This window comes from Daucus carota, chromosome 1 (assembly GCF_001625215.2).
Source record: "Daucus carota subsp. sativus chromosome 1, DH1 v3.0, whole genome shotgun sequence".
Classification (NCBI taxonomy): domain Eukaryota; kingdom Viridiplantae; phylum Streptophyta; class Magnoliopsida; order Apiales; family Apiaceae; genus Daucus; species Daucus carota.
This window is the reverse complement of record NC_030381.2, coordinates 29,511,868-29,529,574: the sequence shown is the minus strand read 5'-3', so window position 1 is coordinate 29,529,574 and position 17,707 is coordinate 29,511,868. Positions and strand designations below refer to the sequence as shown.

Sequence of the window (17,707 nt, the reverse complement as noted above, 5' to 3'; positions counted from 1 at the left end):
ATATGTTAATTTTATTATTTTCATATTTTCTAGTATATTAATTTGATATTAATAATATCATTGTCGACAAAAATTGTTGTAAACTATAATAAATGATAATAATATAATAAAACTAAATCAATTACATGTCTTTTACTAATTTCATTAAAAAGAATGTGCTAACCTGCTTCCGAACGACAAATGATTTTTTAGGATGATTCCTCTCCTGGAACTTTTTGTATATCATCGAGAGAAGAAAAAATAATTGCCAACAATCTTAATAAAAAGTACGTAAACAATCTTTAATAAAAAATAGTGAGCGGTTCAGTAATATTTGAATGCACCCTAAGAAATAGAGTACCCTGTAACTACTAACTACACTAGAGATACCCATGCAGATACGTATCTAATTATATGTACGCAGTCTTCTTTTCCCTTTCTCCTCTTATCTTGTTTTCCATGCACTTTCTCTCAAGCTTTGTCAATGTTTCGTTTGATTCATGTCTTGCCCTAAATTACTCTTCATCATGAGAAAACTTCAAAACTCCTCTCATATCTTGGCTACCATTCTAGTCTCCTTGATCATCTTCATTAGTTTTATTAGTGTACTTCATATACTCACTATTGACCATAATTCCTCTTCATGTAATCATCAAAACCTTAGAAGAAACCATCTCATGCCCTCTTCCAAATTCTCCAACGTCAATAAGATCATCTCAAACTCGAAACCTTCTTTGTCACTACAATCAAACCCGGTATACGCATCGAAAAGTCCGGACTTTAACAAAACTACCTTGCACCATATTGCTTTCGGTATTGGAGCGTCCGCAAAATTATGGGACAGGAGGAAGGAGTATATCAAACTATGGTGGCGGCCCAACCAAACGCGAGGCCACGTTTGGTTGGACAAACCACTGGTGGAAGGAGATGGTCATAACGATGACCATCTCCTTCCACCTATACGCGTATCAAGTGATACGTCGAAATTTAAGTATCATAACAAAAAGGGGGACAGATCAGGTATACGAATATCGCGGATTGTGTCGGAGACATTCAGGCTAGGGATGGAAGATGTGAGGTGGTTTGTGATGGGAGATGATGATACATTGTTTGTTGTGGATAATGTGGTTAGGGTTTTGAGAAAATATGATCATAATCAGTTTTACTATATAGGGAGTTGTTCGGAGAGTCATACACAGAACATACATTTTTCGTATAATATGGCCTATGGAGGGGGTGGATTTGCTATAAGTTATCCGCTGGCGAAGGCTCTGGAGAGGATTCAAGATGCTTGCATTCAGAGATATCCGGGGTTATATGGGTCCGATGATCGGATTCAGGCTTGCATGGCGGAGCTTGGAGTTCCTCTTACTAAAGAGATTGGGTTTCATCAGGTTTCTTTTTCAAATCTATGTCTATCTATTTTGTAGTTTGTTAATTTTTGTTACTTGTTTGTTTCAATGTGTTTTTCTCTTATTTTCAAGTATAGAGTAATGCTGGTACAGGTGATAGTGGAATCCACGTCATTCTGTACATATTTTTGTACATCTGACATTACTCTGTCGAAGTCTAATTGCATGAATTCTATTATTTTCTCCGATTATTTTCTCCGTTTGTTAGTTACTCCTGGTATAATGTTGTTTCTTTCAATGTGTTTTTTCTTTTATTTTCAAGTACGGTGGAATCCACGTCATTCTATACATATTTTTGTATCAGTTTCTGTACATATTATTTTATGATTTCAGCTGGACGTTTTTGGCAACATATTTGGACTTCTAGCGGCGCATCCAGTGACACCTCTCGTATCACTCCACCATCTGGACATAATCGATCCGATATTCCCCAACATGAAACAGCTGGAGGCTCTGGAACGTCTGAAAGCCCCCATGAAACTGGACTCAGCTGGACTCATGCAACAGTCCATGTGCTACGACAAGTCTCGAAAGCTCACCGTCTCGGTATCATGGGGATACGTGGTTCAGATCTTCGCGGGCTTCGTGTCTGCCCGCGAGCTCGAAATGCCAGCCAGGACTTTTGTGAGCTGGTACAGAAAGAGTGATGAAGCTGGCTTCTCTTTCAACACCAGGGGAGTGGGGAGAGATGGGTGTGAGAGAGCTTACGTCTATGTGTTCACCAATGCGGTGTTCAATACACGCACAAATGAGACAGCGAGTGAGTATGTCAGAAGCGCGGGGAAAGACAGGTGGAAATGCAGAGAGAAAGGGCCTGATTTCTTTCATATTCATAGGGTCCTGGTTTATAAACAGCGTGATCCGCATTTATGGAACAAGGTAATTTTTTATTAGTAGGTCTGGTTCCCTGACATACGTATAATAAAATATATTATCAGCGGTGGACATTAATGTTCTAGACCATTAGCATGGCTATTATATGTTGTTAGTTGTGGTCTTTACATTTTTGTTGGCTATATAAGATAAGTTTGTTCTTTGATAAAACAGGCTCCAAGAAGAAATTGTTGTAGAATTTTGCAGTCGGACAAGGCAGATACAATGGTGATTCATGTTGGGGTGTGCAGAGAAGGTGAAGGCATGGGAAGATAGCACGCTTGGATTATATTGCGTGATGAGATGATATATGATAAGATTAATTGGTAGCACTGTACTGGCTAAGTTGAAAAATGAGGTGCCAGAGATTTTTGAGAAAGCAAGTCCAGGATTCTAATGAATGAACTCATGGTTTAAGTTGTTTGCTGCTGTTAGTTTTGGTGCCAAGTCTGTTGTCTTGCTGTATTCCCCTTTGGCGTGGTTGCTTTGTGTAGATTGAAACCAGTATAGATGTAAAATAATGTCATGTAATGGATAGAGTTAAGGAGATTTCATATGATACTGATCAAGTGCAATAGAATCTTTAAGAAACCAGCCGTACATTATTATTATGTATTATTTTATGCTTCGTAATTTTTGAATTTGTATGCTCAGGAGTCAGGTCGGTTCTATGCTTGGTAATTTTTGAATTCATCATCATTTACAAAGTTAATACTTTATGTTCTACTGTAATTCAATAATTTCTCCAGGAAAGTGATCCTACTCTAATGGGGAGAGTTAAGAAAAGTGATGCAGAGCTTCTATAAGCATTACTACAAAAAGTATAGCCATAGATTGTCTCGACGGAATAGAACTTCCATTTCTCACTTACTAATATGTTGATGATTTACATAGATTTTGGAGGCACGTGATAAAGTAGCAGAAAAAACAGACCCAGATAGTGCAAATTAAGCTATTATGAGATATCCAGAGGTTTGTTTATAAGTTCTGACTCGGCTTGTGTTGTGTTCACACTTTATACGATGATCTAATCAACTAAAATTTATGTATACCAAAACTAATATGCGCTACCAGGGGTCTTCCATGGCCTAGGGACTATAAGAAGAAAAAAGATGAAGATTTACTTGATTGGCTTCAAGCCATGTTTGGGTTTCAGGTAAGTAGTATCATTTCTCAAAGTTGTAGCATGATAATTCCTCTTGAATTTGAGGAATATTTCTTTGCATTGTAACACTGACGGTTGATCAGATAATCTATTTGCAGAAGGATAGTATTGCTAATCAAAGGTACCATGACTTGAGCAAGACAAAATTTATAATGTTATTCTGACGACTTTTTCCTTGCACCTGAAACATATCTTGCTTAAATTTCAGCTGTGGTAGTTTAGGATTTGAGACTCACCGGAATGTTTGTTTATAGTTGCCATTATCTTTTGTGAGATAACAGCATCCAATTAAATACTTTTTATCCAAGTCAGATACCTTTATTTACTATGTAAAGCTCAAATGAGTGACAGGATTCACATATGATAGCGTATTCTTCATATTTTAATTTTCTTGAGTTATTATGTAACACTGAATCAATAATCATCTGAAATTCTAGCAGTACGTGAAAGCTCATCCCTATTTGCATATTTTAACTTCCTTAGGTCTCTATTGCTTAACAAGTGGTTTAATGAAGTCAAATGACCCCTAAACTTAATATTGAGTAGTTATTAGTAAAATAAGCTTAGAACTACTTCAGAAGAAGTATCCAGTATGTTATATGATAATTGTTGCCTAGAATAAATCTGGATCACCAAGCTTAATCTTTAATGCTAGTGTCTTCAAGAAAGTACTGAGTGTCTTTATAACTGCTGCAATACTGAAGCTTGGGCAAGATAACTTTTTTTTTTTATATAATTATTTTTGCCATATTTGAATTATAACACAATTTTTCTTTGTTCCTCCTTCAAGATAAGTGTTTTCTTATGCTTATAGTGCAAGAAGCATAACTTGTTGAGCAATTTAACTGTCCAATTATTGTTGGAAGGGGCATGCATGAAAGTGCATTTTCTCTTTTTAAGTAAGACCCCCTTTGTATGACATTTTCTTAACTATTCTTGCTGGCATCAAGTCAGATTGCTCAAATCTCACAACTGCTGATATAAATTCTCAGGTACACAATGTTTTGGGTGCTTCTTATAGTGACAAAGCTGGCATTTAGTTATTACCTCGAGGTGCATTTCTTGTCCAAGAGTTTAAGCAAATCTGATGCGAATCTATAATGATAAATATTACTATTGGGCTTTGGTTTTCATGTGTAGCTCTGATGTGTTTGTAGGAACTGTAGTGGTATTTCTGTGTAACAGGTTATGGGTTTTGTAGGATTAGAGAATCAAACTCTCTAGTAATTCAAGTTTAGGCACACACTTTTTACTTCACGTTTGGCTGACCATTCTAAAGTGGAAGCAGTTCAAGTCTTTTGTTGACTGACAACTAATCACATACGTCTGGTCTCCAGATTCGGACCTTAGGAATGCTGAGATCCCGGTTTCAATCTTTGCCTGGTGCATTTAATGATTGTTTGATCCCAGAGGAAAGAGGTCAGGCAGCCAAGAAGAAGGGACTGAAAGCCACTTTGTCAAGCAAATTTGACGCGGTTCCTCTCTCTCTCCCGCTTACTTTTCGTTTTGTTTACAATCTGAATACTTCTGTTTAATTATAATCTTTACAGTTTTCTTTACAGATTCTTTACAGTTTAAAACAGAAGTATTCAGATTGTAATCTTTACGGTTTATCCAAAAAAGGAAACTGTAAAGAATCTAGTGGGACGGAGGGAGGGACTAATAATCAGGTTATATATCAAACGAGCCACTCGTTCCGATTAAATATCTCATATAGACCACCCATTACAAAGTCATATCATTTTAACCACTGAACCGAACTTATATATCATTCCGTTTGATGATGTCATGATAATTGACGGAAACCGTTAAGTGCTTACATGGCATCCACGTCGCTTCCCAGTGGCATCCTGATTCCTGACATGGCATCAACGTGCAAGTATAATAACAAAAAACCTAATTAGACTATTTATCTAGCATAAAACTAATTGAAGGGAAGAAAAACCTCAAGGGATCAACGTTGATGATCGAGCATCTCAATGTCTGAAGACGATGGACGTGTGCCTGGAAAATTTCACAAGGTGATTTAAAAACTCTGGACTATTAGTGTTTTATAAGAACAGAGTATACTACTTTTGTGTGTGATCCATATGTATACTACACTGCTACTTGACACTATATATATACTCTTCAGCACATGGCCTATGGCGTTATATAAGTCGCATAAATTTGATTAATCTCTGTTGTGATCTTCTAGGCCTGATTATAATATAACCAGAGGTTGGCCCCTAGTTTTCTCTATTGTTTAAATAACTGTACTGTGACGCTATAAGCATATTTCAGTTCTAGATAATTTGTTAATACTTGGTTCAAAGTTAACAGAAGGGAGTGCACTTATGTCTTGTGTTATAAGTTTATAAATTAAGGCTACTAGAGAAACATTTTTCTTGCTGTGGACTTTCATAGGATAGGTCAGGCGGATTGCATAACTTTTTATATTCCTGATATCTTCTCCGCAAAAGGAACGTACCTGCCAGTTTTTGTTGTTAATTTCTTAATCTTGTTGGTTCAACATTGTAGCAACTGCAAAAAGGCTGATCATAGAAGACCAAAATGCCCAACTGGTGAGAATGATTTATCTGGTGGATATGAGAGTGTTACAGAGTTGAATGGAGGGAATGGTGCCCGCAAGAGTGCAGGTCATACTTCAGCTACAAAAAGAAAGACTCTGGGGCTTAAGAGGCCAAAATTACAAGTTAGAAGGTCCAGTATTACCCAGGATTCACAAACTAACAGTGCAAGTGAAGTTAACATGGGACAGCATGTACATGCCGCAAGTCTTCTTAGCTCATTGAGTCACTGGGAGGCTCAGCACAACAACAGTGATATGCACTTTTAGTTTACTTTTATGATGTATGACTTTTGTTTGTTCAGACAAACCAGTAGTTATTATCTTTGCTAATGCAACTTATTTTGGTATTCATTTTTTGCTATGTATGTCTTTAAGTTATGCATAAATGATATTGATAATCTTTTGACAATACGAAGTTTTGATAATTAATTTTTATGTCAAGTATAATTTATTTCTTCATTTGTATTTTTATAATTTAAAAATCACAACAAGAATTCATAGTAATTTTTTTTAATCCACATTGTAGTTTAAAATAGCTATTTTGTAATAAATTTTTATTAAGTTTGTAAAATTATAATTTTATAATAATTTTTAAAATAATAATTTTATAATTATTTATAAAACAGTAATTTTATCATAATTTATAAAACAATAATTTTTATAATAAAATTGAATGTTATGTTAGATGTTTATGTATATGGTATGGAAAATAAAGAGATGCACGTGTTATATTAACAACTAGTTACTGTGCAAGGCCTACGTGGATGCCACATCACTTTTCCATCCATGCATAGTTAGGGTAACTAACGGAGCGATATATAAGTTCAGTTCAATGGTTTAAATGATATGACTTTGTAATGGGTGGTCTAGACGAGATATTTAATCGGAACGAGTGGCTTCTTTCATATATAACCCACTAATAATCTGGTGGGACGGAAGGACTAATAAACAGAAGTACTAAATTATTAGTCCCTCCCTCCCACCATATTTTTTACAGTTTCTTTTTTCGGATGTCCTATCCAATTTTTTACATTTCAAAACTTACCAAAAATAGTCAATGGGTCCCGTCATTTCTCAACTTTTCCTCCCTTTTCACACTATTTTTACTTCCTTTTCACACTATTTTTACTCTATTATCTCTCTTTCACAGAGGTAATTAATCTCACAGTCATGGTATGTTGGATGCTTTGGAAAAGCAAGAATGATCTCATATGGAAGCAACACAACATTGATTCTTCTGAAGTGGTGAACTCAGCAATCTCAGTCCTTAACCAATGGAAAGGTGTTCAAAATCGAACCTTCGACCGTTTCCTCGGATATATGTCTCACGAAGATGGTGCCGAACATTGGAGCTTGCCGTCGTCAAACAATGTTAAGGTGAACTCTGATGCAACCATATTTGAAGAAACTCAATGTTAATGTTACAGTTATGCTTTTATCTCCTGTGACCACCAAGGCAACTTAATTGAAGCCAGATTAAAGTGTTTGAGTGGCAGTCCTAGTGCAGAACTGGCAGAAGCCATGGGCATCCGGGAAGCTTTAAGCTGGGTCAAAAATCAAAATCTCAGCAACGTGGTTCTTGAATCTGATTGCTTGCATATAGTACAAGCCATTCACAGCTCTTTCTTGTGCTTCTTGCTCTTAGGAAGAGTAGTTAAAGAATGTCGCGTTCTTCTGCAAGCTTGAAAAACAAAAACGTTAAGTTTAGATTTGTTAAACGATCTGCGATTAAGGTTGCTCACTTCTTAGCGAGGAATACTTGTTCTGTAGCTGATCGTGTTTGAAGAGTGGGAGATGTCCACTCCAATTTCCATGATATTTTGTTGAACGATTTAAATCATTAATAAAATCAATCTTTTGTGGCAAAAAAAATATTAAAAATTAATGGGTCCCACCACTTCACCCACTTTTCTTTCGCTTTTCCACTACTTTATACATCTTTCTTAACCTCCTTGCACAAACCAAACGTAAAGAGTTGGCTGGGACGGAGGGAGTATATTGCTTAGGCTTAATGACCTTTTAGCCCTCGAAGTATGGATGGTAGTTCCGATGCGGCCTCGAAGTTTAAAAACGTACCTTTCGCCCCTCAAAGTATCTTTGTCGTACCTTTTAGCCCTTTTTAAAAATACTGGTATAAATCGGAGGATAAACTACACAATTAATATTCGGGGTAAAGTTTGGGCGTACCTTTTAACCCTTAAAGTATACATCTCGTTCCTTTTAAACCCTAAAGAATACATTTAAATATATTAGATGTTCCTTTTAACCCTTAATGTTTAATGCCTCTTTTAACCCTCACGTGTGAAATGTCAACTTTGTCCACTCAGTTATATACCGGTATACGTCATAAGGGCTAAAAGGTACGACAAAGATACTTTGAGGGTCGAAAAGTACGTTTTTAAACTTCGAGGCCACATCGGAACTTCCACCCAAATTTCAAGGGCTAAAAGGTCATTAAGCCTATTGCTTATCATAATTTCCAAGCTTATTTCGTTACCTGGGAAATCGTCCTTTTGCCTGTTCCGTATTGGGCTGATCGTGACTTGGACCTCATACAATGGCCTCCAATTTTGCTCGCTAGCAAGGTCTTCTTTGTCTTGTCTAAGGACAGCAATGGGAAAGATCGCGAGTTGAAGAAGCGGGAGTCTGACAATTAAATGTCTTCTGCTGTCCGCGAGTGCTCTGCTTCATTTCATAATGTCATCAAGTTTTTGGTTGGTGCTGATTATGAGAAAAAGTATGTTTTTTGTTTAACCTGATAATATTAAATATTGACAAAACTAAATACTATTTCTTTTTTCTTCTGATGTTCAAATATCCAGATTAGTTCTGCATGCACAAGACTGCATCAGTAATTGAATTGTCCTGCATCAGACAGTATTCTAATGTTCTCATCTATAGTCTGGTAGATTCAATCTATGGAGGTTCAGGCAATGAGGGCATGACCCCGCTTGATCAACAATATCAGTTATTTGCATCTGCTGGAGCTATTAGATTCCCAACTCCAGAATCAGAAGCTTGGAAAGAGAAGGTGAGCTATAATTTTAACCAGGAGCAGTTGTTAAGTATTGTTCATTTCAAAATTTTCTGTTAAATTTCTTTGTTCCAGTTACTTAGGTGTTGTTTGTTTCCTTCTACATATCAAAAGGCTCTATCTATTACTGACAGTGACAGAATCTGCGATGGATGTGCCATCAAACTTGGAAACTTGGACTCTCTCTCTATGCTCAGAACAGAACTGTTCGACAATTCTTCTGATAATGGCATATTTTGATTTATAATAGAAAAAGTAATGTTTTTAATAAGATTTGATAGTAAAATTTGTGACGGTTTACCCTAAAAGCAAAAAAGCAACTTCTTTCAAAATCATATTAGGAACCGCTTTCTCTAAAAATATTTTTTTTAAATTGATGTTCGAGAAAATTGATTTTAGATTTTGTTTGTAATTAGAATTGTTGTTGATTCAGTTGGATCAATAAATTTGTAAATTGATTTAGTTGATATAATTTTATATTATTATATTAATATCTTTGTGTATCTATTATGTGCTTTTCAAGATAATGCTATTTTTATGTCTTTGATTGTGTACGATGTTTCTATATTGTTGTTGATTAATGATTTTTTTTTAGATGACTTTGTTTAGGTAGTCAATGATTTTCTATCAATTTGAGGTGAATTTGTTTCGGTACCTACTCAGTCTTCGTGGGAAAAGATACTTCAATATTGTTATTTTAATATATAATATCCAGGCCCGGTCCAGAGGGAACGCGAGCAGGTGACTGCCCGGGGGCCATGCTTTTTAGAAGCCCTATATTAAGCCTATATCAAGATTTAATATAGATTTTGTCCAATTCTCCACGAATCTATTGCTTTTCAAATTTCACAAATTAGGTCAAAACATCTTCGACTAATCTACTCTTCAAGATTCAAAAATTAAAAGATTACTATGTAGGTTTCTTACCATGATTTCATTATTATATATTAACATATTTTAGTTAAAATTGAATTCACAGTATCATAAGTATTTTATGAGAATTTTTTCGGGAGGCCCAAACTTTTTATTTCCGCCATGGCCTCTTACATGATGTGGAACTGCCCTAATAATACCCGAAATGTTAGTATTTATCAAGGTTTTAAAAATCGAAAATTGGATCGACTCGATTTTGTTCTAAAAATGAGTACTCAAAAATCAGAGAGTACTCCAAATGAGTACTCAGACAGCTACGAATGTGATCGACTCGGCTCGTCCGAGTACTTAGTTTAATCATGCAAAACACAACTTCAATTTACATTTTTGAACTCCTTCAGGCACTCAGATGTTGGATAACCCGAGTACTCAGTTTTTAATCCCTCAACACAACTTCAAGTTACACTTTTCTTTTAATCCTTAAATCACAAATTTGTTTCGGGTTGTTGTTCAAATATTAAAATATTTCTATTTAAATTTTCGTGGAACATCAATGTATAGATGAAAGAATATCTTTTCTCAAAGAAATCCTTTATTTCGTCTCGATATTATATTTCAGTACAATTATTTGACATGAAAGTCTTATTAAAGAAAAAAAAAGTTTCCATTTGATTTTCTGTAAAAAATATTTTTCCTTTATAAAAACTATAAAATTGCTTTTTTCTAATAAAAAACGTACATAATATGTGCATGTTTGGCAAACGAAAATAAGTGCTTTTTTCTATAATAAGCCGTCTTCGACTTTTCTTCATCTGTTTGTGTAAGAAGTTGAGAAACACTTGTAAAAAGTTAGGAATGCTAGATTTTCTCTCACGACTTCTACTTTTTTCCCAAACACTTTAATCACTTGTAAGTCTTAACTTGCTTCTCACTTCTGCTTCATTTTTTTTATTTTAAGAAAAAAGCACTTATTTTAAATTCACTCAAATGGCCTCTATATCATATGTATACCTAGCAATGCAAAAGAAAAAATTATTATTATGATTTATATTTGTAATATTATATTTTGGGTATAAAACTTGAACTCTTTTGCGAGAAAAACCCTTTTCTCTTCAATTCTAATTATTTTACAAATTTATAGTAATTTACAATAGAAAAGCTAAAAATAAAAAACATGACGATAATACAAGTCGCAATCTGAACCGTCCAATCTGAAATCGCGATCCAGACCGTGTATCCCCTCTCCATCCCTCTATATAAACACCAACTCCTTGCCAATTTGGCCGCCGTGTATTCACGCAACCTTTATCGACATCTGATAAAAACAGAGTATAATCGATTATCATTTTAGAGCGAGAAACATCTAAACAATTCTAGAGAGAGAAAGATCGATAAACACCAGGTTATATATATACACAAGAAAATATATAAAATTCCGTTCGTATATTAGTTGCCTGTATTCTGTGATTCTAGATCTAATTTCCGAATTGCCCAGCGATTTTTTCGGGCAATCTAGCCGTTAAAATCGTGTTTTTGTATCGTTGGTTTTGAATTGCTAATAATTTGAATTTATTTGTGCGTGTTAATTTCTAGGGTTTGGTAAGGATGAATGATCACCAATCGAAACTGATGAAACAGTCGCAAATGATTAATAAGCCGAAAGTGATGAGTCAACCGAATTTGTTGAGCCAGCAGAGTATGATGAATCCGATGAGTATGAGTATGAATCAGGTGCCGCCGCCGATGATGAATCAGCAGCAGCCGATGGGTTCGCAGCAGATGATGATGGGGCGCGGTGGTGTCGGAGTTGGAGTTGGAGTTGGAGTGGGAGTGGGAGGAGGGGGTTATGGTATGTGGCCACCTCCGCCTCCGCCGCCTCATCCTCCGGTGCAGGACCAAATGAATTTTAATTTGAATGTGCCGATGAATTTCCCTGCGTTTGGGGGTTCGAATTCGGTGGGACGGGGTAATTGGAAGGGTAAGAAGGGGGGAAATGATAATAAGAGGCGTAAGGGGAAGAATATGATTGCTGGGGGGAGTTTGGGGAGTGGTGGAGGCGGGTATAAGCCTCCGAATATTAAGGAGTTGCAGCAGGAGAATCGGTTGAAGGCTAGGAAGTATTTTCAGAAGAAGAAGTTTGGTGGTGGTGGTGGGAATAATAGGTCTGCTCCGTATGCGCCCAGGAATACGAGTTCTTTTATTATAAGGGCGAAGAAGTCGGGTGGGATTGCTTCGTTGGTGTCACCGTGTCCGGTGACTCCGGCTGTGCTTCCGACTCCGATGTTTTCGCCTTCGACTGAGGTTTTAGGGGATATGGCTAAGGAGGAGTGGGGAGTGGATGGGTATGGATCGATGAATGGGTTGATTAGGCTTAGGTCTCCAGGAGATGTGGCTGAGGATGAGGAGGATGAGGAAGGAGGAGGGTCTAGTGAGAGTGATGTGGAAGAGCATTTGGAGGTGGAAAGGAGGCTGGATCATGATTTGAGTCGGTTTGAGATGATTTATCCGAATTATGGGGTTGAGTATAATAATGTTTTGGAGAACAGGGTGGATGATCAGGATACCCATATTGCTCAAGTGGAAGAAGAGAATTTGATCTTGAAGGAGAGGCTTTTTCTGATGGAGAGGGAAGTGAATGACTTGAGGAGGAGGTTGTTGAGTCTCGAGAGACAGCATCAGGGGACCGAGGAAACTAATGAGGAGATAGTGGAAAACGAGTCTGAAAATGATAATGGAAGCAGAGGAGAGTACTCTCGCTCTCAGGAAGAGAACAATGAGGAGGTGATTGAGGAAAACAATGAACGTGGTGGTAAGAATGTGGAGTCCAAAGAAGAGGATAACATTGCAGATGGCATGGTGAAGGACTTGAAAGTTGTTGAGGCCAAGGATGATGCTAATAATGACTGTGGTGTACAAGTTAATGAGGGTAACAATGTGGACACTGAACTGGGGAATGGCAGTGCTAATGTGGAAGTGAAAGATGCCAGTGTTAATGTGGAAGTGAAAGATGCCAGTGCTAATGTGGAAGTGAAGGAGGGTAGTGCTTCTGTGACATTGAATGATGCAGTTGTTCAAGATGTTCGTATGGATGAGGTCGATACTAAGCAGGATGTTATTGATGAAGAAAATGCTAATTTGTAGGTGAAGCGGGAAACTAATGCCTTAGAGACAGTGGTATTGAAGATGATGATGCTAATATAGGTTTCTTCTCTGGACAGTGATAAGAGTCTTTCTCATATTATATGCTTAGTTAGTCAAATTATGCAAATTCTGCATTTATATCCTTGAAGTCTTTGTTAGTGGTACGTTGAAAACTTTTCAGTACCTGTTCAGGTTTTGAGGAGTTCTTTTCTGTGTTGCAACTTGCAAGGGTTTAGTTGTTGGTGTCACTAGACATGCTGGAAGTGGAAGGATTTTCTTCCAAATATAACTTTGTATTTTGGTGCCATATTTCTTATGAGTGTGTGGTGAATATCTAAAACTGCGTTTTGGGACCATCCGAGTTTTTGATTTGGTATTTCTGCATTTGATATGATGATTTTCTCTTACAGTTTAGATAACTTATTTCAAATTTTCTTTATAGTCAAAATTATAGTCTCTCTGTTGCATGCTTTTGTTTTTTGAATTTTGATAAACTTGATCTCAAAGTGTGGACTATACACTCTGCTTATCTTGTTAAAGCAGCGGTATGAATATATATTGGTGGTTAGTTTTTGTCTCGGCTTTTTCTTCTTTGTACCTCTTCATATTAAGATGGACTGAGAAAAACAATCATAAGATGTGTGGTGATTTGAATGTTTATGTTGGCCTATAAACTTATAGAAGCAGCTATGTGTTGACTCGTGTCTGAGTGAGAACTTGAAGAAAAAAGTATTCTGAGTGAGCACTTGAAAAAGAAAGTACCATCCGTATTTCAGAAGTATGATACACTAATAAAATTTTTTTTACTTCTCACTGCTTTTTAGGTGAATGTATATCACATCCTTATTGCACTTGTTTGACCATGGCTGTAAAGTCTAGGCTGATTGTCAATTGGAAGTACTCTACATGATCGTAACATATAGCGTTGTAACTTTGTCCCTACTTGGTATTGTGATTAAACAATAAGAGCTTTGTTTATCATTCTCCCTCTTTTTACAAAGATATGTATGTGAAATTGAAAAGTTTGTGGTTTTTGTTTTAAAATTGATTTACAGCAGTACAATTTTCATAAATTTTGATAAAGCTGCATTCACCTTTATTTCACTATTTGTGTAACTTGATTAGTGAAGCCCTTTAAATGTGATTCTTTGAATGGAATCTGGTGATATTATTCATTGTTTTTTCTCCTGATATGTATCAAATGAACATTAGTTGTAGAAATGCCATTTAGGAATGTGTATTAATGTGTAGATATGCTATTATATCTGGTGACGGACTTGAAACGTTTAGTTGATACTAATGGCGATTTTGATGGTAACATTTTGGATGTTAAGGTGGATAATGATAATGCTAATGTATAAGTAAAGGATGGACCAAAATATTGTTTAGATAATATTGTGGATTCTAATGTGCAAGTTAAAGAAGCCACTGGTTGTGAAACATGAGTAATGCAGCTGTTCATGAGCATGGGCATCTAGAGTTAAACCGAAGAAGGCTGATGTCAATGTTGGGAGGGCCAAGTTGTAGGTGCAGCAAGAAATGAATGCTTGAAAGATGACCATATTGAATAGCTGCTGCTAATATAGGTTTTCTCTATGGGCAGTGATCAGGGCCTTCTCTTTACATGTTTAGTCAAATTTCACATTTACACCTTGGTCTACATTCCTTTTTTCCGGAGAATTGTTTTCCATTCATAGTATCTGAAGTGAGTGATGCTTTTCGGCAACTTTTCACATAGGGGTCAGGGTCGGGCTTATTCTTTTTTGTTATGCTTCTCCTTTGGGTTGCAATTAAGGGTGCAGGAATTGTTATCACTAGATAGGAGGGTGGTGGGTTGAAGGGTTCATCTTAAAATTATAAGTTTGTATGACTGTGTAATAAAAATCTTAATGCGAGTAGAGTTTTCTACTTTCCATCAAGTTCATGGTTTAGTTTGCTTATGATATGTATTAGTATTATTGTAGTTTTAGATAAAATATGTTTTAAGTCGTGTTTTTGCAAAATAGAAGTCATGTTATCACGCAAGAGCATCTTTAAGGTTATACATTCCTTACCTAAAACGATGCAAGCTGTAATATAATACGGATTTGTTTTCAAGATTGCAACTCCTACGGGATGAGTCCCTGTCTAAAAACTTTTGGGATGGAAGTTGCTTTCCTATCTGCTGTGATGACTCATCTCCTGTTGTTTTCTTCTTCTTCTCTCTTCTTTTGTTGTTTCCTTCCTTACTCCTTCCAATTGCTCGTGAAATGTGAATTACCTGGTTATATTACTGTGTAAAATTCGTCTGTAAAGTTTTGAAGGTATCAGGTATGTGATTGAAATTAAACTACATGATCGTTATAGATACTAGACCTTTTTTTTAGCATATTCTCGACGCCATTAGTATTATTACTTTTTCTGGAACTCTGTTTCTTGGTGTTATGGTTGATATTACAGTAAGAGGGCCTTCTTGATGTTGCTTTCTCCTGAGACTGTTTGTTATTGATTGATAGTGCCTTTCTCTTTAATTTAAATTTTATCTTCATTTCAGTGTTGTTTTTAGTTAATTAGTTAGGTATTCAAATGTAATCTATTAGAACCTATTTCATTTATTTTACATTATTCTCTCCTTTTATGCATCAAATATTCAAATGAGTGCCAAACCCTTAGCAATGCTGCATAATATATTTGGAAATTACAGCCAGCCAGATGAGTTGACATGTTGGCGATTTTATAATGGGTGACGGTCCCTGATTGTTGTCAAGGATCTACAGAAAGGAGAAAACCCTAGAGTGGGTATCTAAACTGCGGATAGGGTGATGGGTCTCTGTAAGCGCATAATAATTCTAGGGTTAAAAGGAAAAAACCCTAGTGTGGGTGTATAAACCGCGGATAGGGTGACGGGTCGCCGCAGGCACATAAAATTTTTTAGGGTTAATGTCTTTCCGCTATAAAAAAACAGCGGGATTGCCAAAATCCCAACATAGTTCTGTAGATATTAACTTGTTTTTACTATTCTTTGTTGATACCCCTCTCTCTTCCACACCTGGAGCTTGAAGCTATCTTTCAGTCTCCATAAGTAATCTTTCGGTCTCTCATGTTTAGAAAACTGGGGTTGAAGTTTTCAGTGCTTTATGAGTCTGGAACATAGTTAATGATGATGTTCATTATGATGACACTGTAAGGTGCTGCTTGTGTTCTCATATTGTCTTCTTTTACGTATAATTTATATAGATGACATCAAGTTCCCAAGTGAGGAATGATAGCGTTTGGTCAAGTTCAGATATGATTTTCACTGTGATCTAATTGAAGTGTACTGTTCCTCATGGCTTAACCTGGATCGATTGATATGAATTTGATTGATCCTTGTTGTGCTGTTGAAGTCTACGTGGCTCCATCAATTGTGGAAAAGATTGTTTGTGCTATTGTACTCTCGAATCTCTGTTATTAATGCTTGTCTTATCTCTCTCTTCTTACTTAAGAATCTTAAATGCATATGATTTCAGATAATAAATAATTGCAATTTTAGTGTTTGATATATTATTTTTGGGCATCTATAACATGAATTAAAATGTAATAAAGAATAATCATAGTTTCCTTTAGACATGGCCAGGCTGGATCAGTTGAAATAAACTTTATTGATATCAGCTTTGTTAAATCTAGTCTGCAGGGTATGGATTTCACAGTATGCTGCATCTAATTCATTGTTCCTGGTGAAGGAATACCCACAGGCACCAGGCACGCACACTCTACCTCCTTTTTTATTTGTTTAAAAACAGCATCATGAAATTTTGTTCCTATTTGGTACATGTAGGTATGTTCAGACAGTGAAAGCAGATTGAGCTGTTTAATAAAGCCATTACTACATGAAGTTATTACCTGGATTACATTGCCTTCTATAGAACTTCTACCATATGGTCAAAATTAGCTCATCATATATGTCTTTGGAAGAAAATTAGATAGTGTAGATATTGGATGAGTGGAAAATTGAGGTACTCTATATAGGGGGTGAGTCTCACTTGTGGATTGCAATAGAGAATTTCTGTGAACTTCTCAATACCTCTGCTTCGTGTTACGTTTTGTTTCCTTTTAATGTAGAGAGACTGGGGAGCTGTTTATCTGTAGAGTACTTTGTATCTGATATTTGACAATTCATACCTTAGCAGGGTTCATGTTTATATATTCTGTTTTATTTTCTTTCCTTTTATCCGTGTCTTCTCTTATTAGAAGGTGTTAGAAGTTGGGTATCACTAGATAGTAGGAGCTGATACGCTGGTTGTTAACTTTCCAGGAACATAGGTTGGAACCCAGCTCCTTGTAAGCATCTAAAGTAGTTTTCCAGTCTTTACCTGACTTTAGGTGGCGTATGGTTTTAATTCTGTGTTGCAGTAACCTTTATATGGCTTTAGTTTTATTTTGCTTTTCCAATTTCATGACTTGTCCAGTAGGAGAGTCTTTTGGTTTTGTCGTAGTTCTTCACATATAAGATCTTTAATTTTTCTGCCCAAGGAAGCATCAATATGTAGGTCGATACTATCTCTGACCTAACTTGTCTTTGTGAAGTATAGTTAGTCTCTGGGTACACATGTCCACATATTGTTTATATGATGACTTCTGCTGCTTGTTTGCCTGTTGATCTTCTGAAGAATCAGAACTCTTGTTCTTTTCACTAATCA

The 17,707-nt window shown here is 36.2% G+C and overlaps 3 protein-coding genes across 3 annotated transcripts; all 3 read left to right on the top strand.

The window, feature by feature from the left end:
* Positions 1-656: 656 nt before the first annotated feature.
* LOC135149886 (uncharacterized) lies at positions 657-1,409 on the top strand. The gene has a single exon (XM_064085767.1). It carries the CDS (start codon positions 657-659, stop codon positions 1,407-1,409), a length of 753 nt encoding a protein of 250 aa, XP_063941837.1.
* Positions 1,410-1,472: 63 nt separating this feature from the next.
* Positions 1,473-3,070, top strand: LOC108220418 (uncharacterized). The gene is made up of 4 exons (XM_064085765.1): positions 1,473-1,484; positions 1,725-2,270; positions 2,439-2,507; positions 3,014-3,070. The coding sequence occupies exons 1-4, from the start codon at positions 1,473-1,475 to the stop codon at positions 3,068-3,070; spliced, it is 684 nt and encodes a 227-aa protein (XP_063941835.1).
* Positions 3,071-11,187: 8,117 nt separating this feature from the next.
* On the top strand, positions 11,188-13,405 carry LOC108204945 (uncharacterized). The gene is made up of 2 exons (XM_017374646.2): positions 11,188-11,310; positions 11,502-13,405. The coding sequence occupies exon 2, from the start codon at positions 11,514-11,516 to the stop codon at positions 13,047-13,049; it is 1,536 nt and encodes a 511-aa protein (XP_017230135.1). The 5' UTR covers positions 11,188-11,310; positions 11,502-11,513; the 3' UTR covers positions 13,050-13,405.
* The last annotated feature ends 4,302 nt before the right edge of the window (positions 13,406-17,707 follow it).

Excerpts from the sequence above, each read along its gene's own strand:
- LOC108220418 (XM_064085765.1), top strand. Across the intron at positions 2,271-2,438 it reads ATCCGCATTTATGGAACAAG|GCTCCAAGAAGAAATTGTTG; the intron begins GTAATTTTTTAT and ends TTGATAAAACAG. Across the intron at positions 2,508-3,013 it reads CAATGGTGATTCATGTTGGG|GAAAGTGATCCTACTCTAAT; the intron begins GTGTGCAGAGAA and ends TAATTTCTCCAG.
- LOC108204945 (XM_017374646.2), top strand. The coding sequence starts at position 11,514 with ATGAATGATCACCAATCGAAACTGATGAAACAGTCGCAAATGATTAAT.
- LOC135149886 (XM_064085767.1), top strand. The coding sequence starts at position 657 with ATGCCCTCTTCCAAATTCTCCAACGTCAATAAGATCATCTCAAACTCG.